The sequence below is a fragment of the Nicotiana tabacum genome, chromosome 2, assembly GCF_000715075.1.
Source record: "Nicotiana tabacum cultivar K326 chromosome 2, ASM71507v2, whole genome shotgun sequence".
Taxonomy (NCBI): Eukaryota; Viridiplantae; Streptophyta; class Magnoliopsida; order Solanales; family Solanaceae; genus Nicotiana; species Nicotiana tabacum.
In genome coordinates, this window is record NC_134081.1 from 79,151,241 (window position 1) to 79,178,036 (window position 26,796).

The 26,796-nt window shown below is 37.3% G+C and overlaps 1 protein-coding gene across 1 annotated transcript; it reads left to right on the top strand.

Moving 5' to 3' along the window:
* Nucleotides 1-10,623: 10,623 nt before the first annotated feature.
* Nucleotides 10,624-17,699, top strand: LOC107794267 (uncharacterized). The gene is made up of 9 exons (XM_016616744.2): nucleotides 10,624-11,194; nucleotides 12,141-12,186; nucleotides 12,272-12,350; nucleotides 12,444-12,489; nucleotides 12,593-12,691; nucleotides 14,662-14,730; nucleotides 14,807-15,140; nucleotides 15,369-15,514; nucleotides 15,586-17,699. The coding sequence occupies exons 1-9, from the start codon at nucleotides 10,733-10,735 to the stop codon at nucleotides 17,044-17,046; spliced, it is 2,742 nt and encodes a 913-aa protein (XP_016472230.2). The 5' UTR covers nucleotides 10,624-10,732; the 3' UTR covers nucleotides 17,047-17,699.
* The last annotated feature ends 9,097 nt before the right edge of the window (nucleotides 17,700-26,796 follow it).

Sequence of the window (26,796 nt, forward strand, 5' to 3'; positions counted from 1 at the left end):
AATTATGATAAATGCACTGAAAATATTTAAAACTTCATATTGGTATAAATGAGAAGTTTAGATGATTAAATCATCATAAAAATAATTTGTAGGTTAATTATTGGATATTTATATAATAAAAGTGCAAAAATAAATTGATTTAAAGTCTTTAAAAATTATGAAAAATTATGAAAAATACTTGTGTATACTTGTAAATCAAATGATGATGCATATGCACTATTTTGAAGGTATATATATATATATATATATGAGGGAAAAATTGGGTATCATATGGAAAATATGAGGGAAAAATTGGGTATCAACACATGGCGCACAGAGTTTGAGCAGTTGCGCCAGGGTTCTATGACCGTGTCAGAATATGCAGTTCGATTTAGTGAGTTGGCTAGGCATGCACCAGCCTTAGTTGCTACTGTTCGAGAGCGGGTTCGCAGATTTATTGAGGGTCTCCACCCTAGTATCAGATTCAGTATGGCCTGAGAGCTAGAGATGGACATCACATACCAACAAGTGGTGTCAATTTCTAGGAGGGAAGAGAGGGAAGCTAAGAGACCTCGAGATTCTGGAACATATAATAATTCTCGTGCCCCAGTTGCAGCCCGTCATGGTAGAGGTTATGTGAGTCGTCCTATTCATTCAGCACTTCCAGCTTCCAATGGTATTCCATCTACTCCCAGACCTCAAGTTCCATATTATGCACCGCCAGTGTCTACTGTACCTCCTGTACGGGGTGCTTTCAGCGGGCAGTCTTGTCGATCAGGCCCAAGCCAGTCCTAGCAGCCACGACCTCCGAGGGCTTGTTTTGAGTGCGGTGACACTCGTCATATTATGAGAGATTCTTCAAAATTTAGGAGGGGTGCACCTCCACAGATTTCTCAGGGCCCACCTATCCACAGGGCCCTCAGGCTTCTCAAACCATGATTACTACACCAGTTGCCACTCCACCTGCTCAGCCAGCTAGATGTGGAGGTCGTACAGGTAGAGGTCGCCCTAGAGGGGGGGCATGCAAGATATTATGACTTTCCTGCTAGGACAGAGGCCGTTGCATCCGATTCTGTTATCATAGGTATTATTCTGGCCTGTCATAGAGATGCATCAGTCTTATTTGATCCAGGCTCCACTTATTCTTATGTTTCATCTTACTTTGCCTCGTATTTGGGCGTATCACGTGATTCCTTGAGTTCTTCTGTTTATATATCTACACCCGTGGGTGAATCTATTATTGTGGACCGTGTGTATCGGTCGTGTTTAATTGTTATCAGTGGTTTTGAGACCAGAGCTGATTTATTATTGCTCAGTATAGTGGATTTTGATATTATTTTGGGTATGGACTGGTTGTCGCCCTATCACGCTATTCTTGATTGTTACGCCAAGACGGTGACGTTGGCTATGCCAGGTCTACTGTGGCTAGAGTGGAGAGGTACCTCAGATCATGTTCCTAGCAAGGTTATTTTATTTATTAAAGCTCAACGAATAGTTGAGAAGGGGTGTGATGCGTATCTGACCTGTGTGAGAGATGTTAGTGTTGATACTCATACCATGGATTCAGTTCCTATAATAAGGGATTTTCTTGATGTATTTCCAATGGATCTCCCGAGTATTCCACCCGATAGGGATATTGATTTTGGCATTGATTTGTTATTGGGAACTCAGCCCATTTCTATTCCACCATATCGTATGGACCCAATAGAGTTGAAAGAATTAAAAGAACAGTTACAAAAATTGCTTGATAAGGGCTTTATTTGGCCTAGTGTATCGCCTTGGGGTGCTCCTGTCTTATTTGTAAATAAGAAGGATTATTTTATACGGATGTGTATTGATTACCGTCAGGTGAACAAGGTTACAGTGAAGAACATGTATCCATTGCCACGTATTGATGACCTATTTGATCAGCTTCAGGGTGCTAGTAAGATCGACTTGCGTTCAGTCTATCATCAGTTGAAGATTCGGGAGCCAGATATCCCGAAGACTACTTTCAGGACTCGGTACGGTCATTACGATTTCCTTGTGATGTCTTTTGGGCTGACCAACGCCCTAGCAATATTTATGCACTTAATGAATAGTGTATTTCAGCCCTATCTTAATTCTTACGTCATTGTGTTTATTGACGACATTCTGGTGTATTCCCGGAGTTGGAAAGATCATGAACATCACCTGAGGACTGTGCTTCAGACTTTGAGAGAAAATAAGTTATATGCAAAATTTTCAAAGTGTGAATTCTGGCTTGATTCAGTGGGATTTTTGGGCCATATAGTTTCGTGCGAAGGGATCAAGGTAGATCCGAAGATGATTGAAGCAGTGCAGGGTTGGTCTAGATCATCCTCAGCTACGAAAATTCGGAGTTTCCTTGGTTTGGTAGGGTATTATCGCCAATTTGTAGAGGGTTTCTTTTCTATTGCTGCATCCATGACCAAATTGACCTAGAAGGGTACTCCGTTCAGGTGGACCGAGGAATGTGAGGAGAGCTTCCAAAAGCTCAAGACAGCTTTGACTACAACATAGTATTGGTATTACCTACAGGTTCAGGATCTTACACTGTGTATTGTGACGTGTCGGGTATTGGTCTCGGTGCAGTGTTAATGCAAGACGGTAAGGTGATTGCCTACGCGTCCAGACAGTTAATGGTACATGAGAAGAATTATCCGGTCCATGACCTTGAGTTAGCAGCTATTGTTCATACCTTGAAGATTTGGCAGCATTATTTGTACGGTGTCCATTGTGAGGTCTACACCGATCACCGGAGTCTACAACATCTGTTTAAACAGAAGGATCTTAATTTGCGGCAACGGAGATGGTTGGAGTTGCTTAAGGATTATGATATCACTATTCTCTATCATCCCGGGAAGGCCAATGTAGTGGCCGATGCCTTGAGTTGTAAGGCGAAGAGTTTGGGCAACTTAGCATATTTACCGGTAGCAAAGAGGCCTTTAGCCTTGGATGTTCAGGCCTTGGCCAACCAGTTTTTCAGGTTGGATATTTCCGAGCCGAGCCGAGTTTTGGCTTGTGTGATTTCTCAGTCTTCTCTTTACAATCGTATCAGAGAGCGTTAGTACGATGACCTTCATCTGCTTGTCCTTAAGGATACAGTTCAGCACGGTGATACCAAGGATGTCACTATTGGAGATGACGGTGTATTACGGATTCATGGCAGGCTATATGTGCCTAATGTAGATGGTTTGCGTGAGTTGATTCTCCAAGAGGCTCACAGTTCGCGGTACTCCATTCTTCCGGGTGTTGCAAAGATATATCAGGACTTGAGACAACACTATTGGTGGAGGCGGATGAAGAAAGACATAGTGGAGTATGTAGCTCGGTGTCTAAATTGTCAACACGTGAAATATGAGCATCAATGACCGGGTGGATTGCTTCAGAAGTTAGAGATTCAAGAATGAAAATGGGAGCGGATCACTATGGATTTCGTTGTTGGACTTCCACGGACTCAGCGGAAGTTTGATGCAGTTTGGGTGATTGTGAATAGGCTGACCAAGTCAGCTCATTTCGTTCCTCTGATGACTACCTACTCTTCCGAGCAGTTGGCTCGAATCTATATTCGCGAGATTGTCAGACTTCACGGCGTACCGGTATCTATCATCTCTGACCGAGTTACACAATTTACATCACGGTTTTAGAGGGCCGTACAACGTGAGTTGGGTACTCAGGTAGAGTTGAGTACAACATTTCACCCTCAGACAGACGGGCAGTCCGAATGCACTATTCAGATATTGGAGGATATACTTCGTGCTTGTTGCTTGGGATCAGTTCTTACCACTTGCTGAGTTTGCTTACAACAACAGTTACCAGTCGAGCATTCAAATGGTTCCGTATGAGGCCTTGTATGGTAGGCGGTGCCGGTCTCCAATGGGTTGGTTCGAACCGGGTGAGGCTAGGCTATTGGGTACAGACTTGGTTCAGGATGCCTTGGAAAAGGTTAAATTAATTCAGGATCGACTTCGTACAGCCCAATCTAGACAGAAGAGTTATGCAGATCGGAAGGTTCGTGATGTTTCATTCATGTTTGGTGAGCGGGTTCTGCTCTGGGTTTCGCCTATGAAGGGTGTGATGAGGTTCGGGAAGAAGGGCAAGTTGAGCCCTAGGTATATTGGGCCTTTTGAGATTCTTGAAAGAGTTGGAGAGGTGGCTTACAGACTTGCACTACCACCTAGTCTCTCTGCAGATCATCAGGTATTCCATGTTTCTATGCTTCGTAAGTATCGCGACGATCCGTCTCATGTATTAGACTTCAGTTCAATTCAGTTGGACAAGGATCTATCTTATGTTGAGGAACAAGTGGCTATTTTAGATAGACAGGTTCGAAAACTGAGGTCAAAGAACATTGCTTCCGTGAAGATTCAGTGGAGGGGTCATCCGGTCGAGGAGGTGACTTGGGAGATCGAGCATGAGATGTGCATCTGTTATCCTCATCTTTTCACCACTCCAGGTATAAATCTAAACCCATTCGAGGACGAACGTTTATTTAAGAGGTGGAGAATGTAATGACCCAACCAGTTATTTTGACTTTTAGAACCCTGTTCCTCTAAATAAAACTCCATGTATGTGCTTTTATAAATTTATGACTTGCGGGGATGGTTGGTTCGGGATTTGGAAGTGTTCGAGTTGAAATCGGAACACTTGGTTCCTTAAGTTGGCCTTAAGATGCTAAGTTTGACTTCGGTCAACATTTTGAGAAAACGACATCGGAATAGAATTTTTATGATTCCAATAGCTCTGTATGGTGATTTTGGACTTAGGAGCGTATCCGAAATTTTATTTGGAAGTTCGTAGTTAAATTAGGCTTGAAATGGCTAAAATAGGAATTTAAGTTTGAAAGATTGACCGGGGAGTTGACTTTTTGATATCGGGGTCGGAATCCAGTTTCAAAAATTTTTATAGCCCTGTTATGTCATTTATGACTTGCATGCAAAATTTGAGGTCAATCGGACTTGATTTGATATGTTCCGGCGTCGTTTGTAGAAATTAAAAGTTTCAAAGTTCATTAGGCTTGAATCTATGTGTGATTCGTATTTTTATTATTGTTGGATGTGATTTGAGGACTCGACTAAGTTCGTATGATGTATTAGGACTTGTTGGTATATTTGGTTGAGGTCTCGAGGGGCTCGGGTGAGTTTTGGATGCCTAACGAATCATTTTTGGACTTGGCTTGATAACTGAAGTTCTGGTTTCTGCAGGTTCTGGTTTCCTTCTACGCGATCGCGTGAGAAGGTATGTGTTCGCGTAGGGTTAATTAGGTAGCTGAAATTTTGTGCTATGCGATCGCGTGGGCGAGTCCGCTATTGCGTAGGTTTGGAATGCTGTGTTTCGCGATCGCGTAGAGTTATCCGCGATTGCATAAGCGTAATTCTGGGCAACCTTATTTTGTTCTTCGCAATCGCGTGCCTTTGGCCGCGATCGCATAGAAGAAAAAGCGTGGGCAGAATGTTTAAGTTCTGAAAATGGGACTTCCCATTTTCCATTTTTAACAATTTGGAGCTCGGATTGAGGCGATTTTTGGGAGATTTTCAGAGAAAACATCGGGGTAAGTGTTCTTAACTCAATCTTGGTTAGATTACCCGAATCCATCACCGTTTTTAATAATTAATTGGTGATTTAAGTTGGAAAAATCTGAAAACCCTCTTGGATAGATTTGAGGATTTGAGGGTCGAATTGTTATTGGAATTTAGTCATTTTGGTACGGTTAGACTCTTAGTTGAATAGGCGTTCATATTTCGTAAATTTTACCGGATTTCTGAGACGTGGGCCCCACGAATTTTTTTTAGTTAATTTAGGATTTTATTGAAAAATACAGTTTTTTCTTATGGAATTGATTCTATAATTTTTGTTGACTGTATCGAATTAATTATGACTAAATACGAGTCGATCGGAGTCGAAAAATAAAGGAAAAGGCATACTACGTGATTAAATTGGAGCAAGTCGAGATAAGTGACTTGTCTAACCTTGTGTGGGGAAAATTTTCCCTATGATTGGTATTGAAGTGATAAATTGAAATGTGTTGAAAGTAGTGTACATGAGGTGACGAGTGTGTACACGGGCTAAATGTAAAAGATTATGTTTTTAAATTGTGTATATCGTTGTTGCATATTAATTAAATAATTTTACCTTGTTATATTCTTCATCATTTATTTAAATATTTATACTTTAAATTTGCTTGACCTTTTCCTGCTAATTGTTTTACCTATTTAGTTGAAACTTGATTTCTTTTATTCTGTGCATTATTTGAAGGTTGATTTTCTTTAAATTAAATATTATTAATATGAATTATTTGAAAATTTAATTTGGTATCGAAGCAACGTATTAAAATTTTAAAATATTATTGTTGAATTATTTTGGCATGAGCCGTGAGCTCTTTATTATGAAAAAATATTGTTGTTGCTTTATTTTGGCAAATTGAAATATTTGGGCACTTGAGGTGCAAATTGTGATATATTGTGATATTGATACACATGCGGTGGTATAAGGTTTGAGTGTTAAAACGTATGCGGTGAGATAAGGGTGGCTTGATACGCGTGGTTAGTAGGGGAAACTACTAAAAGTCATGCAGTGTGATAAGGATGGCTAAAACGCGGGATGTTATTTCGTGAAAAAAATATTTTCTTTAAAATAAACTGTGAAGGCTCATGCAGTGATATAAGAAAATGAGATATTGTGAATTTATTTATGATTTGGGACTACGAGGCGGTACCTCGGGAGTGCCCTTGTTGATATTGATTTATGGCCGTAGTTGCCTTTGATTATTGTTGTGATTTTCTTAAAGTTGAAAAGAATTTTGTTTTGTTTTCACGAGGTATTAATTGCCATTATTTGGTGTAATTAAATGGTAACATACTACTTGACTCATTTCCGTTGTCATTTTATCTTATTATATTGATAAACATTTTACCATGCCATTATTTATTTTTTAGTAGGGTCTGACCTGACCTCGTCACTACTCTGCCGAGGTTAGGCTTCGCCCAGATCCACTACTTCTTCGGTCTCCATTGTACGGCTGATACCGATCCCTGTATACACCCTGGCCGTAGGAATGAAACATATGAAGCCTAAGATGTAAAATCTGTGACAATTCGGAATAACAGTTAGAAAATTCTCAAAGCTTGAGATTTTCTCCTTGTAATTGGATATGTTGTTCATGGATTAGGTTCCGTTTATTGGAGGAGAGGGAGACATTCGAGTCTTTGTTTTGTCAAGAAAAGTAGAAAACTGTATTCATCACATGCTTAGTGTTTTGCTCATCTATCAAATAATTTAGTATTTCGGTGAAATATCGAAACCTCAATACTGAGGACCATACAGAAATATCGAATAGCCGAAAAATTAATATCGAATTATACGGAACTATCGAATAAACCGAAACCAAAATATCGAATAAAAGAAAATATATTATGAGATCATGAAAAAAGTAAGAAAAATAGAAAACGACCCACTGAAAAAAAGAAGAAGTAAGAAGCAGAGAGAACCTTTTCAAATATTTGTAATGAAATATCTGTATCTAGATTTGTGGGATTATCCAAATTTTTGGAAGCAAATATATTGAATATTTATTTTTCTAACCATGATTAGACCTTATTTTAGTTAATTAAATTTCAGGATTAATTTTAAACTATACAATGTGTCTTCCATCCTAGTAAGAACTTGAGAAATGAAGAGACTGTGAAATGAAGAGGAGTTGGATCCCACATTTTAAAACTAATAGTCACCTTATTAAAATTTAAAATAAAACTGTTAACATTTTGAATGATTAATAAAAATATTTTAATTTGAATAAAGAAAATAATAGGTGACTAAAATTAAGTTAATTTTGGGCTACTACCTTGGTTCGGTTATCCGGGGGGAGGGGAGATCGACGAGGATGTCACACACCGTATTGGGGTAGGATGGATGAAGTGGAGGTTAGCATCTGGAGTCCTGTGTGACAAGAGAGTGCCACCGATACTCAAAGGTAAGTTTTATAAAGCGGTGGTTAGACCGGCCATGATGTATGGGGCTGAGTGTTGGCCCGTTAAAAATTCACATATCCAGAAGATGAAAGTAGCAGAAATAAGGATGTTGCGGGCACACTAGGATAGATAAGATTAGGAATGATGATATTTGGGAGAAGGTGCATGTGGCTCCCATTGATGACAAGATGCGGGAAGCGAGGCTTAGATGGTTCGGACATGTTAAGAGGAGAAGCCTAGATGTTCCGGTACGGAGGTGTGAGCAGCTGGTTGTGGAGGGCACAAGAAGAGGTAGAGAGCGGCCTAAAAAGTATTGGGGAGAGGTGATCAGGCAGGATATGGCGAGACTGCAGGTTTCCGAGGACATGACACTAGATAGGAAGATGTGGAAGTCGAGCATTAGGGTTGTAGGTTAGGAGGTATTTGAGTCGTGCCTTACTTCGTACCATTGTGGGACTAGCCATGTATGGTTTTTGTCTAAGATAGCTAGTGGCAATGTTGTGGCTTACTATTTCGCTTTTCAGTGCATGTCCTATTTACTAGCTATCGCTTTTTCTTTGCATCTTTCTTCTAGATTTCATGGTGTTCCTATTGTTCTTATGATTGTTGTGGTGATACTAATATTTACTAATATTGTCTCCCTTTGCTTTGCATCCTTCTTCTGGATTTCATGGTGTTTTTATTTATCCTATGATTATTGTTGTGATACTAATATTGTCTCTTTTTTCCCCTTTTGTCCTTTTTTTTTTTTGAGCCGAGGATCTTTCGAAAACGGCCTCTCTACTCCTTCGGGGTAAGGGTAAGGTCCGCGTACACACTACCCTCCCCAGACCTCATTAGTGAGATTATTGTTGACTAATAGGTGACTAATTTGAATAAAGAAAATAATAGGTGAGTATTTAGTAATATAGCCACACTTGGTTTCCCTCCAAAATATCCCTCCAATTATTCAAATCAAATAAAACAAGAAGTATTTAAAAATACCTCTACCTTTTTTTATTTTTCAGTGAGGGACATACTTCCTTCTCTCAAATGCTAAACCCATAAGATTAACCAATGTCCAATCTAACATCAATAGTAAGAGAAACAGAAGATCTAAGGATGGAACTGGTGAAATCGAAAGTTTACACTTTCGTGATTAATAATAAAGTTAGATTCATTAGCAGCTATGGAAACAAAATTATTACTGAAGATATTCAAAATATAAGAAAAATAAACATGCGAAGCAACTAAACAAAATCAACATTTAATATATATATAACACTACTTTAACCACTGCTTTCTTTGTCTATGTAACAGTTAAACCAAATTTTAGGAAGTCAATCTAAATTTACAGCCTCTACATGTAGTTAAAATTGAGCTTAAAAAGATCAATACTCATATTGCAATATCCTGAATTCAAATTGGAATCTTCTTAGTCAATCTAAATTTACAGCCTCTACATGTAGTTATAATTGAGCTTAAAAAGATCAATACTCATATTGCAATATCCTGAATTCAAATTGGAATCTTCTTAGTCAATCTAAATTTACAGCCTCTACATGTAGTTAAAATTGAGCTTAAAAAGATCAATACTCATATTGCAATATCCTGAATTCAAATTGGAATCTTCTTAGTCAATCTAAATTTACAGCCTCTACATGTAGTTATAATTGAGCTTAAAAAGATCAATACTCATATTGCAATATCCTGAATTCAAATTGGAATCTTCTTAGTCAATCTAAATTTACAGCCTCTACATGTAGTTAAAATTGAGCTTAAAAAGATCAATACTCATATTGCAATATCCTGAATTCAAATTGGAATCTTCTTAGTCAATCTAAATTTACAGCCTCTACATGTAGTTATAATTGAGCTTAAAAAGATCAATACTCATATTGCAATATCCTGAATTCAAATTGGAATCTTCTTAGTCAATCTAAATTTACAGCCTCTACATGTAGTTAAAATTGAGCTTAAAAAGATCAATACTCATATTGCAATATCCTGAATTCAAATTGGAATCTTCTTAGTCAATCTAAATTTACAGTCTCTACATGTAGTTATAATTGAGCTTAAAAAGATCAATACTCAGTATTGCAATATCATGAGTTCAAATTGGAATCTTCTCTCATCTCTTTTATTAATTATGTTGTTAAACAAGATAATCTTAATTTTACATAAGTTTTTACAAAATAAACGAAGTGCAATGAATGAGGCTGGGCGGAATGATGGCATCAATTATCCCATTCAAACTTCTGTAAGAGCGTGAAATAGTTGCGCTCCCTTATTCTGGATTTTGGTTTGGACAACTGGACGCTGAGCACAAATATAAAATAAGGAAATCAAAAATGCATTTGTTCACTTTAAATAGACTCACGCGAGTTCACGAAATGACAAGATTGGCATATGGTCCAATCGGGAAGGTGATATTCACGCGCTCAATCAGAAGTATGCATGATTTGACGTAACCAGGGGCACACCTTTGGACACGCAAACTCAACGGGCAACGGGCAGCACCTAACGCCGTTATTCCCCGCCACTAACGGCGTTCAATACACAAAGGGAAAAGAAGGACACTTCAACGTTAATTTTAAAGGTTTGAAAATCCCTTGGTAAAGACCCCACCTAAGCCTCAGGGTTGGACTCAGGTTCGGACCACAAAAGTGACTCGAAAAAAGCCAAAGCACTCCCCTCACAGAGAAATAATGTAATGGAGTAAAAGAAGAGAGAGAATATAGAGAGAGACTTGTAGAGAGAGAGAGAGAGAAATTGTAGAGAGAGAAATTGGAAGAACCCCGAAAAAGATGGGGCAGATCGTGAAAACGAAGAAGAAAGGACGTCCATCAAAGGCAGATCTCGCCCGCCGGAACGCCGAAGCCGCCATTGAGGCGTCGGAATCAGCGAAGAAGGAGAGAGAACTCCGGCGGAGCGGCCGGCGTCGGAATGTCAGGTACGCCTTAAGCATCGACGACTACCTGGACGACGACGAGTACTTTTTGGATGACGAAGAGGATGAGAGAGGGAGGGAGAAGAAGCTGAAACTCTTGCTCAAGCTGCAGCAGAGTGATGAAGGCGGCGCTGCTGAGTCAACTCCGAGTCGGACTCGGCAAGGACCTGCCACGTCGGCATCATCCTCCGACGATGACGAAGGACGGAAGCCCTCTAAGAAGAGGAAAATTAACGGCGACGATGACGAAGAAGAAGAGAATGATGATGAAATTGAAATTGAAAATGAAAATGAAATTGAAATTGATAATGATGACGAGGTAAGTGTGAACTGTGAAGTGTTGTTCGTGATTGAAAATTGAGAGGAAAAGGAGGGAAGAAAGTAGAAAGTCCAGCTCAGCTGAGTTTAGTTCACTGAGATTTTTTGTAATTGGACCAGAAGACTTGTAAATCACTCACGCACTTGTTTGTTTCTCTCTCTTTCCATATAGGCACTCACTCACTCAATGTGTGTGTAAATCTTTGTCGGGGAGGGTGGATTGATAAATAACTGTCGGGTCAACTGTCAAAAAACTAACCCCCACAGAATCTGCTCACGCTCCCACCTTTCTCTCTCTCCTCACTCTTTCTCTCTCTATTACTCCAAACGCAAAGCATAAACACCAATACTCTCCTTTTCTCTCTGTCTCCTTTGTTTCTGTCTCTGTCTAGCAGACGCCATTTTTCCTTCGTTTGTCCTAATTTTGCATTTAAGTTTAGTTGTTTGGTTTTAATCACGAGTTTTTTTAATTTGCTTCGGGATTTCTGCAGTCTAATATTTTGAGGAGAAAAGTAGGCGCTTGGACATGCTTTTGTTGATTTTTTTTAATTTAAAAAAAGAGTATTTGAAGTTGAGTTGGAATGGGTATTTGGAAGTTGCAGTTGTGTTTGGATATGAATTTTAGTTGGAAAAGAAGTTGCAGTTTTGTGAGTGGAAATTATTGCTATTTCACTTGAAATACTCCTCAAACCTGTTTTTCAAGTTTTCTAAGTATGTTGTTGAAATAATCGACCAGATTGTAGAACAAGCACTTGTGAAATAATCTCCAAGTATAGTTCAAATATTTGAAATAAAATCTTGAGAAAAATGGACCCTTATAGAGCAGAACAAGTATAGAGGATTCATTTGGATTGAGGTGTAATTGCTTGATTGTAGTGTGATTCTCTGCTTTAGTATTTTTAAGATTATGTTTATGGAGGTTTAAGTCTACTGATGGATTTTGATAGGCTGGAGGAAGGAATGGAGAAGCAAAAGGTGTCGACTCTCCTCCAGGTATAGTTTATGATTTTTCAGAAATGGAGACATTTCATGTTTGATCCTTATTCCCATTATTGACATGTACAATGTGGTTGAGCAGGGACACCATCGGCACCACCTTCTGGAATCCCGTTGCCAGACAAGAAGACATTGGAACTGATTCTGGACAAGCTACAGAAGTAGGTGTTAAATTGTTAGGAAAATGGAAATTTTTCTGGTCGTTCAGCGAGTAACCTTTGTAATGTTTAGTTTCTTTAATTTCCTTGTGACAGGAAAGACATATACGGTGTTTATGCGGAACCTGTTGATCCTGAAGAGGTATGTTTCTTGGAGGGTTAGTTTTCCGTTCAGAAGTCTTATTAGGAAGAATGACAATAAAATTAAAGAGAATCTGTTAAGTTTTTTCTTGATTTCTGGGCAGCTTCCTGATTACCATGAGGTGATTGAGAATCCCATGGATTTTGCCACTGTCAGGAACAAGTTGGGAAATGGATCATATGCCACTTTGGAGCAATTTGAGGTGAACCTCTTCAACTAAACCACTGTATTCTTCTTATTTTTGTGCTTGGAACGAAGGGAAGTGCATTGGTTTTCTGTATTTTGTTGCGTCTTCCGGAATTCCAGTGGTAGCGAACAAAGACACTGGCACTCCAAAATAGCTGGTTTAGCTTCCCTTCAATTTTGAAGCTTTTCTTCTTTTTTATCTTAATATGTTTTTGGTCTTTGACCGGCCATTATAGAATCACATTTGTCCCTCAGTTGACCGTTTTTATTGCATTGTTTTCTTCTACACTTCTTATTACTGGACATGCAGCAATTGGCTGAACTCTGAACTCGGCATTGTATATTTATCTTCTGGATATATTGTTATGCTTGGGTCTTTGCTTGTAGATCGCAAAAACAAGTTTCCAGTTTTTACTTTTGCATGGTTGTAACTAGGGGGTTTTAGTTTTTTTTTTTAGCAAGGAGAAAGATGTTGATTATGCCCTGTTGATTCTACTTATAGCTCAATTTATGTGGTTGTGAAGAGTTAGAAGTTTTGTGTTTTTATGGCGCTGTGCAATTCATCACTAGTGGTTTTGAGAATCTGTGTAGCTTTGGCTGTTCATGATACCCTCGGTGGTTGAAATTTGAACTGTTTTTAGCTTGGTCACTACATTGCTCGGTGGTTGAAATTTGAACTGTTTTTAGCTTAGTCACTACATTGCTCCATCTCCTAAAAAACACAGATATTATTTGGTACTGGTGATTTTCTGAATGTGAGGAAATGAAAGAGGAGTGCAGTTGCGTTTACTCGAGATGGATCTTATACCGTGATGGGTGGAGAAGTTCGTCCTTGTATCTCTGTTGTGAAAACTATTCAATTGGGAAAAAGGAATTAAAGAGGAAAACTATTAAAGAATATTAATGTCAAGCTAAAGTTTATCTTGCAAGATGTCGCATACTTGCATACTGCGAACGCGTTTTATCTACGGCCTCTAGTCTTCTATTCTATTATGAGGAGGCATATTGGATTTTACTGATATAAAGCATCTATTTCTCTTTATGAGTTTTGTGTAATGGAAGCCTGTGGTTTTCTGTTTTTGGGATGAAGAGAATCAGGAAGGGGTTAACTGGTGTATCCCCATGAGCCTGTTTTTGGTTATCGGATGCCTAATTCAGTTTTATCTCTTTTTTCCTTTGCCCAAAAAAAAAAAAGAATAAAATCAGTTGGTATTCTCAGCAAGTTGAGGAAAGATTCTGAAATTCGAGTACTTCAACTTTGAAGACTAGGTAAATAAAAGAATTCAAACCAAGTGTTAGGGAAGCAGGAATTGCTGACATCATCATGGTGTCCTCTATGTAGTCTGAAGCCTTTTTCCGCTTTAGGTGTTTTGCCATCCATTGCATAAATGTGCGTGCTCTACTTAGTCACACTGCGTATCTACCATTTCGGATGCTTCAAGCAGTATATTGATGTAGTAATGAGCCCATCTCAAGGTGTTTGCTTTTATAGGTCAGACAGAAACCTTTTTAACTTCTGTTAAAGGAGGACGAGGATATATAGATTATAACTTTGCTTTTGTCTCCTTTAGGCATGAAAAATAAAAGGAGAAAGAGGGATATAGAATGTCACTTTGTTGGATATAAGCGCTTATCAGGGAGATACAATGTGTCACTTTAAGAGACATGAGTTCAAGGGACTTCTTCAGTTGGTGTTCATTCTTTTCTCTTCTTTTCTTTGATGAAATGAGAAGTCATAAAGCTAGTCTTCTCTTTCTCAAAAAATAAAGCTAGTCTTCTCTTTCTCAAAAAATAAAGCTAGTCTTCTGTGTGTGACCGTACCCATGAGGATGTTGAAGTCCAATTGTCATTTTTTTTTTGATTTAAGTATAATTGCCACTGTTTCCTTTTATAGGTTTTTAAGCTATGTTACTAGCACAAAATCCAGTAGGTACTGCTATTAGCTTGATATCCCCGAATAATCAAACTGTAATTATTCCATTTCAGAGTGATGTTTTCCTCATTTGTTCAAACGCAATGCAGTACAATGCACCAGATACTATCTACTATAAACAGGTAGTTTTTGCAATCTCATCTTAGTCACCCTTCCATTTTGAACCTATAAAGCTTATCGTGTAACTATTTTGGCAAGGCACGTACCATCCTAGAGTTGGCTACAAAGAAATTTGAGAAGTTGAGACTTAATTATGACCGCTCCGAAAAGGATGTCAAGGTAGACCAGAAGACAAAATATGGGTCTGTTGTCAGGAAGCAGATAAAGAAGCCGGTGCTCCCAATGTTCCAAGAAACTGTTGGCTCCGATTTCTCATCAGGTGCCACTCTCGCCACAGCTGGAGATAACCAAAATCATAACAGCACTTCCCTTCCTGGAGTACCAGAGAAACCTTATGGTGTTGAGTTGCTTGCTGAAGGAAATTTTTCACTGATAGATCACAATGTAGACAAGGCAGAAGAACCACTATCAGGTTCCAGAATTTTTTATTGGTTTTCAACAGAATCAAGATGTTCATATTTGCTTAGCTACATGGTCTCTCCTGCTTTATGTCCTGCATTTCTCTTTTAGCTGTTGACATTTTGAGCTTGACTTAATCAAGTGTAACTAGCTGATATATTCCTCTTTCATCCTTTTCCTTCTTTTTGTTCTTTTGCATGTGTTACTTGCTCTTTAAATTTCTCCGCTTAACTTGTTGCAGGGAAGGGTCCTCTATCCAGACTTGGAAGGAAATCAATTGTGCATGATGAGAACCGCCGTGCAAGTTACAACATATCCACGCAACCAGTTTCCTGCACCGAATCCATATTTTCAACTTTCGAGGAAGAAAGCAAGCAGCTGGTCACTGTGCGTATCACATAAGTTTTATTTCCATTTGGTTATTGTTTTCCTTATGTAATTTTCCTGTGTCTGTTTAGGTTGGGCTTTACACTGATCATGCATATGCTAGGAGCCTTGCCCGATTTGCTGCAACTCTTGGGCCTGTTGCATGGCGAGTTGCATCCCAGAAAATTGAACAGGCATTACCTTCTGGGTTCAAGTTTGGCCGTGGGTGGGTTGGGGAATATGAGCCACTTCCAACCCCAGTATTGGTGCTGGAGAACTATACCATAAAGGAACCTCCATTCTTCTCCAAGTCTGTACACTCTTTTGGAGCTCAAAAGAATGAGAAAGCATCTCAGGACCCAGTTGCTCCAAAAGATAAACCTCTTTCAAGGCCGACGTTAGAAGGAAAATCACCATATCTTGGTTCAACTAGCAGTAAGCTCACCGAGAGCGGCTTGAATATATTAATTCCTACGAAGGAGCAATCTCCTAGGGAGGTTAATGTAGAAGGAAGGCCGTCCTTTCTTTCTTCTTCTGGAAAGAAACCTCCTGTTTGTGCTAGCCCCAGATACCAGCATCCAGATTTACAATCCAGGAATTTCACTGAACCTGATAAAAAGCTGCAGAAGCAGGTTGAGTTAAATTCTCCGTCCTCAGCCAATCAAAGGAATTCTGAAATTACCAGAAAGAGTCAAGTTACCAGTACTGCTGAAATACCTGGATCAAGGTCTACTGGGGCAAGTCCGAGGAACCCATTTCCGTCTGGGCCTTTTAAGCAACCGGCCATGAATGGAACTGCTGTTGGAGGACTGCCCAATGGGAGAGCCGTGAATAACAACTCAGGCACTACATCGATGGCGCATTTAACTGCTGATAGCGTTCCAACTGTGAGAAAAGTTGCAGGTTTCTTTCACCAAGAACAGGAGCAGGGCCTGAGTGACCCTGTTAAATTGATGAGAATGATGGCCGAAAAGGCTCAAAATCAACAGAATTCTTTGAGCCAGTCCAGTGTTGATGCTTCTCTGATTTCCCCTGTGACTCAATCTTTGAGGAAAGACGATTCAGGAAATGCCGCTGCCACTGCTGCCCGAGCATGGATGTCAGTTGGGGCAGGAGGTTTCAGACAAGGCGTGGAAACAGCAAACCTGCAGAATAGTCATATTTCTGCTGATTCACTGTATAACCCTTCTCGCAATGTCCAGCAACAAACTTCACGAGTTCGGAGTGAACTTCCTGCATCTGCATTGCACTTTCAGGCTGAGAAAAACAGTACTCCACTTCATGCCTTCGTGCCTCATCATGTGAGAGTGGGCAATGGAGCTCAATTCCAAAATCGCCCAATGATTTTCCCTCAATCAGTACCTGCTGACTTGTCTAGGTTCCAGGTGCAATCTCCTTGGCAGAGTTTTAATCAACCAGCACAGCCAAGGCAGAAGCAGGATTCCCTCCCCCCTGACCTAAACATTAGTTTTCAGTCATCTGGGTCTCCTGGTCGGTCATCTTCAACTGTTTTGGTTGATTCTCAGCAGCCAGACCTGGCCTTGCAATTATGAGACTGGGAACTTCGTAGAAAAAATGGGAGGTCTGAACCTATTAATGGTTCATAGCCACACAAGAGCTTTCTGATACTCTGGCTGGGCTTGTTTGAATTTTTGTTTCAGGGCACACCACTGCATCAGCAAGTCACTAGCATCTGTCCATAATTGCTGAAGGCTCTGATCGGGTCTCATTATGTGAGATGTCTAACTAGCAACTCAACAATCGGAGTCAGCTGCTTCATTTTTATGGATGTTCCTAGGTATTGATGATCATATTTCAGTTGGAGGAAAAGGCAATAGAACTAGTTCAGGTTTAGGATAGGCAGCAGGCACAACAAGGGGATCACTGTCCAGGTCACAAGTCGGTGGGTCGCTTGGTTTCTTGTCAATCACTGACTTGCGATTAGATAGCTGAAGCAGGAAGTATATTGCGGTAATAATAGTAGTTCCTTCCAGCAGGGTTTGCTATATGGTGATTTACTGATAGATACGCTTTTGATTCATTGTAAATTGGGGCAAGATGGGACTAGTTTTTGGAGTTTTTGCTGTTCACTTCAATCATTGTAGGTCTACCTCATTGTCCTACTTAGATCTGCGGGTTGTCATCTACATGTGATGGCGTAATATATTCAGTGAAATGGAAAGGAGTTGATATTCTTTTTGTCAAATGTCATAAATTTTGCTAGTGCTTGAGGAATTATATCATACTAATATCGATGAATTTCAAGGATCTCCATTTTATGTGAAAGATGTGACAGCAATGTGCACACATGCACTTGCTCCAAAAAAATGCAGGTTTTGTGGCATTTTTTCTTGCCTCGTATATACTTATGTTTGTATCAATCAATACCAGTCATCAGTTTCTTCCATTTCCTTCGAGCTAAAAGGAATCCATCCCTATATTGTCCATAAGAAAAAAGAGTGCTAACGTGGACATGTTTGGTTACCATTATTAGGGAAAATAATCCCGGTATAAGAATCTGTATTGTTTTTAGTCTGTTTGGTCGCTGCTTACAATTTTAATTTTAGTTAATACTTACACAATTATCTTTGTATTATTTTATATCACATTCAGTGAGATAAAAATACACGAATTAGCTAATTAGCTACACCTGGATAAACATTGAAAATGACAGAATTGTCCATCTCCCAAAGCCTTTTTCTGGCCATTTTCAAGATTAAGATTGAAAACAAAAATTTATCTAAGTTTAAATTTTTGAGAGTTGAGACTATTCCATTTTTAATACCATGGATCAAGCATCCACAAGAAATACATGTGCATCAGATAATAAAAGAAGTATTAATCCCTTTATTACTCCTATAATTTTTGTATTGTAATCTCTACGTTAACTTGTCTGCTACTCAAACGATCTCTCAAGGTTTTGTTATTTTGTGCGTACTTAATACATCACTTAAAATACCATATGCTTTCCTGACCCGACTACGTCAAAGCAGGTCTGTAGTTATTTAAACTTGGGAGAGTTATTCAATGTCAGAAATTTCACCAAAGAAAATTACAAACCATTGGGTGATTGAAGACGCAAAATTTCAAATACAAAAATCGGAGAGAGGACATATGAAAGGAAGACTATCTATAACTACATACCCTGTCCATTTTGCTTCGTATAAGCTTATCTGAGGCCAACATTATACAAAATAAAAATAAAGATAATAAATACTAAAAATTCTCTACACAGAAAGGTTGAGCAATGAGAAATTCAAAATCCTTGTGCTGCTGTGCTAAGCCATCCTTCAACCCAGGAATCCTGTTGTACAAGAACTGGGGGAGAGAGAGATATTGGCTTTGCCATTATTCATGCAGATATTTTTATAAATAAATGATCTATCTTGAGGTGGAGTAGTAATTTAATGATTAGTCCTTTTTCAAGACTTGGGGGGAAAAAGCTGAGAGAAAGGGATCCTCAAGCTTAGGTTGTGCTTATTCTTCTTTTTGATGACCTTCTTGTGGTCACGCACAACACAAACATCACCATTGCAGACGAATCGGCTGGATTCTGAGAAGCAGCTCCAGAAATTGAACAAAGCCATAGACTTGATTGTGGCTTCTCTTTCTTAGTATATTTGTGATGTCTCTTCTTTTGTGGGATGAAGGCACGCTATATATGGACAGAGACAAAAATGTGAACACCATGTGAAAGTCGTTAATGGCAATTAATATGTCAATTCAAACGAGCCATGATCCCTTGCTATATTTTATTACGAAATTTCAAGGTATTTGTTTAGCCTAGGAAATTGATCAAGTGAGAATTCATATAGTCGACCTTTAACTTATTTGATTATGAGTTAGGCTTAAATGAAAAAGTAAGGTTTTATATAGCTTAACTCATGACGTTGTTGTTGTTTGTTTAGCCTTGTCTCCTCTTTTTTTATTGAGTGGAGTATACTCAATTTTTATTCATTCTTTCAATTCCTTTATTAGGACCACTTGCCATTAAACACATTTGATGAATGTGGTCTTCTTTCTGAACAAGCCAACTTAAGACCTAAAGAGCACATGTTAAAACCAAGAAAAGAAAAGAAAATTCGCTGACAACAAAATATCCTTTACAAAATAGTTGAAATGTACGTAAATTATTCAGACACCACAAAATAGCAAAATATCTTCGTAGACAATAACAAGTTGAAATGTCTAATATGTGTACGGGATTTGAGTCCACAATTTTGACATTTTGCCCATCACAATTTTGTTTGGAGGGTGGTAATTCATATGGATGACGTGGGATCGAATCCCCTTTGAATATCTTCTGGGTTGAGTCCTAGTGCGGTTTACATTTCCTGTGTAATTTGCAGGCTATTACACATGGAGAGATTTACTCAGTGCACACAAAATGCTCACCACAAAGTGCTCACCCAAAGGTCAGAGAGCAAGTTTCCCCTCCTACTAATTTTTTTTTTGTTTTCCTCTTGTCTGTCTCAAGTTGTAACACTGAGAACACATGCTTTTTACACTGGAAGCCTGCCCCAGATCTGCTGCTGAATGGCTTGTTTTCTTTCACTTTCAACTTTTCAAGTACGGAAACAAAATTAGAATTTGAAATTTATACGTGCTAAATATACCATCGAATTTATAGCTCGTTTTGGTTATTAGATTCATAATTAAATATTTCTACCTATTTAATTGATTTTCGACTACAAATATATGATCTAAGAAAAAATTATGAGTTTTTCGAACCCGCACCTAATATACTAGTCCTGCTATGATACTAGCAATAATTACTGCATCTAGACTGTGGCACCAATTGGTACCATATAAAACTTTAAATTAATAAAAAATTATTGCTATCGTGCTATGTAGGAGGAGTGTACATAAGTCAAGTTGGTTGGAGTTTTTCAATTACCAAACCAAAACCAGTTGTGTCGGGTTTTAAAATTTATAAATCAAACCAAACCAGTTGTATCGTATTTTAAAATCTATAAATCAAACCCAACCAACAAAAATCGAATTTTTCAATTTCGATTTTTTCCGAGCTTTTGAATTTTCTCGGGTTTGTTTTGATAAAATTTTCATAGCACAAAATATATAATTTGTGCTCCAAATATTTCTTTGGTCTTAGTAGGATACACCTATATAAAGTATTACCCAAGAAAATAACACAAAATATATGAGATGAGTCATGGCATTTTACTATAATAATCAACAATAAAGATAATAAATTCACATAAAAATAAATATTACTAATTAATAAGTCATAATAAAAATGAATATAATCTAAAAGTACTAAGCGAACAAAAATTGATAAGTATTACTTTATTTCTAGAATCTAATCAATCGAACATCACCAAAGATTGATAAGTACTTCAATTAGAGAATGCTTTGCCTCAAGATTTTCCGATGGGTTCGGATTAATTATGCCCCCAAAAAAATACTAGACACCAAATGAAAAACCAATAGAAGAAAGAAGAAAAAAAAGAACAGTTGCTCTTTAGTTTTCAACGGTTGCCATTCTTCATTACCATTCAACTTCACTGTATTGGTCCTAGACGTTATTTTAGTGCTAGTTGTTGCTTGGACAAAAGAAATGACAAATAATGTCGTATTTCAAACGCACGGCTCAAATTATTTTAAAGCTTCTATTGGCTGCTAGCATGAAACTCCAAGTAGTCAGTAGAGGCAATGAGGGCATTCATTTTTGACTGATTCCCACCCCATCGTGTGCTTGGGTTGAATTTAGTTTTTAAGTAGGTTTATTTAATACAAATCATTCATTTACTAATTTACTCATAAGAGATGTAAATTGGATGCTGAATGTCCCTAATAAAGAAAGAGTTGGGACTACGCAAGTCTCAGTTATTTAATTTGGAGCTACCATAAAAATAATGGTCAGAAGTTTTTCTAAGGTGGTCCCTCTGCATCTATTTAATGCATGCGCTATGACAAAATTTTATAACATTGCTGACGTTGCTTATCACACGCCCATGTATTGGTAACTACCAGCAATTGTTTAATAGTACTAGATGAATGTTGGCTCGCGCTCGCGGGCCCAACTATTGAGATTTGCGGGAGAAGTGTATAATTAGCTACTAATTAGAAATGTCTTTATTCTTTAGTTACTGTTTAAAATATATTTATTTTTTAGTCAGTGTTTAATAAATTTTTATCTACCCGGACGAAAATACCCCTGTGCTAGACATGAGTGATGTGTAAATATTAAGAACATGATGTCTTTAAATTCATGAATGTTGTGTAAATATTAAGTACAAAGTGTCCTGTATTTGCACCTTTCGTTGTTAAACTTTAGGACATCATGTCCTTAACTTCATATGTACAGTGTAAATATTAAGGACATGGCGTCCTTAACTTCATGTGTGCAGTGTAAATGTTAAAGACATAATGTCCTTAACTTGTATTTGTACTTTCTGTTGTTAAACTTTAGGACCTCGTGTCCTTAACTTCATATGTGCAGTGTAAATGTTAAGGACATGGTGTCCTTAACTTCATGTGTGCAGTGTAAATATTAAGGACATACTGTCCTTAACTTTATGAGTGTTGTGTAAATATTAAATGCATGGTGTCCTTAACTTCATGAATGTTGTGTAAATATTAAGGACAAAGTGTCATGTATTTGCACCTTCCGTTGTTAAACTTTAGGACATCATGTCCTTAACTTCATATGTGCAGTGTAAATGTTAAGAACGTGGTGTCCTTAACTTCATGTGTGCAGTGTAAATATTAAGGACATAGTGTCCTTAACTTTATGAGTGTTGTGTGAATATTAAGTCCATGGTGTCCTTAACTTCATGAATGCTGTATAAATATTAAGAACAAAGTGTCATGTATTTGCACCTTCCGCAGGATATCATGTTCTTAACTTCATATGTGCAGTGTAAATGTTAAGGACATGACGTCCTTAACTTCATGTATGCAGTATAAATGTTAAGGACATCATGTCCTTAATATTTACACAATACTCATAAAGAAAGGGTAAAAACGTCTTTTCATATTAATTTTAATAGAGTAGTGACTATTTTTGCTCATCGTTAAAAATATTGGATAAAAATTAAATATCATGTTAAAAAGTGACTATCCTAGTGCATTAGCTGAAATACAATTGAAATTCTTAAACAATACTAAGTGACACAATAAAATGACTATGTTTTCAAAAGAAATTCGACATCAGAGCATTCAAGCAGTGAAAAGTCTTCTTTCCCTTCTCCAATTACATCAACAAAGATGCCCAACAAAATATCGTTGTGCTTAAATATTTATACATGCAGATTAAAGGCTGAATACATATGCAGGCCCTTAAACTTGACAGAATTTTTCATTAAGATACCTATACTATGTCTTGTTCTAATTGGACACTTGAACTATGCAAAAAGTGTACCTATTAGACACAACTCGCTGACATGGCATATATAGTGAGATATACACAGTATTCAAGCGCGTGAAATTGCTCTATGTTAAACTACACACAAAAAATTGCCGGAAAATATAAGATTTCACCGGGAAAATGAACTTTCCAGCCATGTTGGTTCTACTTCACCTCCAATTCTTCTGAACTTGTTATCTCTTCCACTTCTTTTCAACCATAGAATTCAAACTCTTCTTCTTATGCCATTTCTCAAACTCATACCATTTTTACCGTCTGTTCTTTCGGAACTCATTCTGCAATTTTTTGATCATTCTTTTTAGCCATTGTTCAAATTCATATGACGAATAGGTCCTCCCATTTTCGAAAAAGTAATTTTCTTTTTAGAATTTTCCATAGAGAAAAGTTTATAATGATACAACTTAAAAATATTTAAAGGATTTGAACAATTTGTGTGATGGAGTATTATGACATACACTGCTTTTCTCTTTCGGTTGTTGGGGAGAGAGATTTTGATGTCGCCGGAAACATTCTACTGCCGACGGAGTCGAATGTGACGTTGTTGGAACAATATTTCAATGGAAACCCACTTTCTTTTCAAAGAAAAATGTTCACATGTTGGAATCACTGAAACTAATTTAACAATATATACAAAATCTAAAAAATATTCAAAGACATATTTCCTCGTCGGATATTTGAAACTTTTCGCCAGAATCTTTTTTTCCCGTCAACATCTTCTCTTATTCTTTTCTTTTAGATCTTGACTTTTACTTTTGCTGATATGTCCTTTCTTGATTGGTTTTGTTTACAATGTCAATAGCAAGTGATCATCACACAACGGATTTGATTTAGAATTATCATATTTGTGTTCAATAGACACACTTTTAGCATTGTCTACGCATTCAATTGGAACAAGTCTTGCTACAAGTGTCTAAATGAAAATTTTGGACAAGTTTAAGGGCCTGCACATGTATTCACACCTAACATGGGTGTGCTAGCCATGAACTTGAACATACATCCAGGTTATTTTCAAGGATATATCTGACCTTAAACCATACAAAGACTTTAGTTCCCCCAATACCTATAAGCTTATTTTTTGTAAGAATATGCACCACCCTTGAAGATATCTATATTCAGAACAGGTCTTGAGCTTTATGTTACAAGCTTGAGATGATTACATGAAATCAACACCACTTCCTTAGTGGCGATAAACCACATGTGTGATTTTAAGAAGGAAGAACTCTTTCAATGCTTTTTCATTAGCCATTTGTATTCATCAGCTTTCTCAATATATTTGCTAGAAGTTGGTCGTTTTTCCTTTCAAATTCAAGTTTATCAGAAACATCTCAAGCAATATCGTTTAATATTTCCTCCACTTGTTTCTTAAAGGCATTCACCCGATCCTGAAAAGTTAAACATAAAGTCGTTCAGAGGCACATTCAGGCTAAGTGAAGATTTTCATTTTCCAACAAATAATTGACCTTAAAGATAGCTTCAGATCATAATCAAAGTTTGAATACTTTCCCTCTATTTAAGTGGCTCCTTCCACTTTGTATGAACACTGCTCTCTTCACTTTATCTTCTGAATTAGAGATACTAAAATCGTCAAGCTTCTCATTCTACTTTCATATAGAGTATTCTTGTTAACGAAAGTTTTCATCATATCATCTTTATTAGTTTGTTCTGGCCATAATTAACTTGTATCATCTGTGAATCTTGATGTAGCTATTTAAGAGACACAAGAAAATTAGCAGTTTGCTAAGATAAGAATTAAATAGACAATACTGGTAGACATCTCCCTAAGACTAAAGATGAACAACGCATTATTTTTATAAATGAAGTGAGTGATATCCCAAATAGCAATTCATCTCAACTGGTTACAAAGTAAAAAGTGTTATTCAGTGGGGAATTCATTATGTAATACCATAAAATATGCATAAAAAGAAAATATACCAGTGCTCTACAGCTATGATTGGATATAGAATGCTGAGAAAAAAGACAATCCGGTACACAAAATAACCTACGTTCATGTAGAATCTGGGGAAGGTTGCACCATAAAGGGTGAGATGTAGACAACCTATCGTGATGCAAACATCAGTAAACGTTTGGGTCATTGCCTTGCCTCGACAAAATTAACAATACTACCTATAAGGTGCACGAGAAACTGGAAAAAGAAAAAGTAATCAACAGAAGCTTTCCACAAGAATTCATCTTTTATTTTTTTTGAATTCTGATTGTGCTATTTCTAAGAAGTGAACAACATGAGAGGAGATAGATATAGGGGCAAATCATCTAAAAGAAGAAAAAATGATAGTTATATATATCCTTAAACTGCTCTACTAATTTCTTGACTACAATAAAATCAGAATCGAAACTAAAGTTGTACTTGAATGACTAAACTACTGAGACTTGTTAATCATTTGCGAATTGAATAAGGTTTTACCAAAATTAACTTTCAAATACAGGCAAACGTACTTCCACAATACATAGCTCTTATTTTTTTCCCTTTTTATTTATGCTATGCTAATGCAACTCATATTTTTTTTATTAACAAGATTCAAGGTTCTCGTCTATTAACAAAATCAAGCAAAATCTTGACCATGAAATGGCTTAGAAATATATTTGGATCTGTCTTCTTATGTAGCCGTCAAACAAATCCAAAATTATGCATTGCATCCACCAACCATAAAGAGTCTCGCTTCATTTAGATCACTTCAAGTTTCTTATTCTGGTGACTATAAGTTGCTTCTATTTTTGTTCAATCTTTTGACATGTGATCTCTTTACTATTTTAAAAACAAACGAAACAGCAAGACCAAGCACGACTAATATATAAATTTGTATATCTAAGTGTAAGTTTAAACTACATAAAAAAAAGTATCAAGATCCATTATTTAATAAAAGGTCAAATATTTCCATGAAAGAATTCTGCCATGCCATGCTTCAAAAGAAATCCAAACTAAGCCTCAAAATTGGAGAAGCACTAATATGTAATTGATTGCGGTCTCTTCTGCCTCAGCCAAAGTATACTATTTACATTAGCTAAACTACAACCAAAGAATACTTAATAGAGCAAAACAGATAAACAAAGAAGTTTCTAACTAGATGAAATTGAAAGAAATACATAAATATAGGAGGGAAATATAGTTCTGATAAATTTTGATTTGGTATTTTCAGAAAGCAGACCTAGAATTGTAGCATTCAACTAACAAAATGAAAACAACTATGCAGTCTAGAAAAGTCTGAAAGTAACCATCATGAAAAGAAATAGAAAAAATGCAAAAGAGAAACAGAAAGAAGAAGAATATTGAAAAGAGAGTTGGTAGAATAATGACAACATCACCAAAATATTTCAGCCATTAAATTGGAAAAATTCAGAAGATAGAACTGGAAGAAAATTTAGGCGCGAAACATTTGAAATTAACATACCTAAAATGGCGACAACCAACCGAGAAGATAAAGGTGACTCTTTCAGTCTGAAGGAAAGAGCAGTATGAAAACTTGATGATACATGTCGAAGAGATGAAAGAAGATGCTTCTAGAGTTACGTTTGAGTGTATCCGCGAGAAACAAAACTGCTTGACTTAAGCATGCGTGCCCACGTATATCAAAAAACTTTTATGATATCAACACATGATATCACCATTTTACTCTTGCATATTTGAATAAATATCTCTTTTGCCCTTGGTCGACCTGCACTTCTCTTTTCTTTATAATAGAAACTAGATGATGTACCCGTAGGATGCACGAGCCCAATTGTTTTCTTCTTCTTCTTATTTTCTTTTTTTTAATATTTCTTGGTCTATTGCTAATTACACATTTTCTACGCCTTTAGGGAAAGAAGAAAGAGAATAGACTTTGTGTAATAACGTATAGAACCACGATTACCTGTATTGTTATTTATCTTTCGCATTATGTGCATTTTAATTTTTATG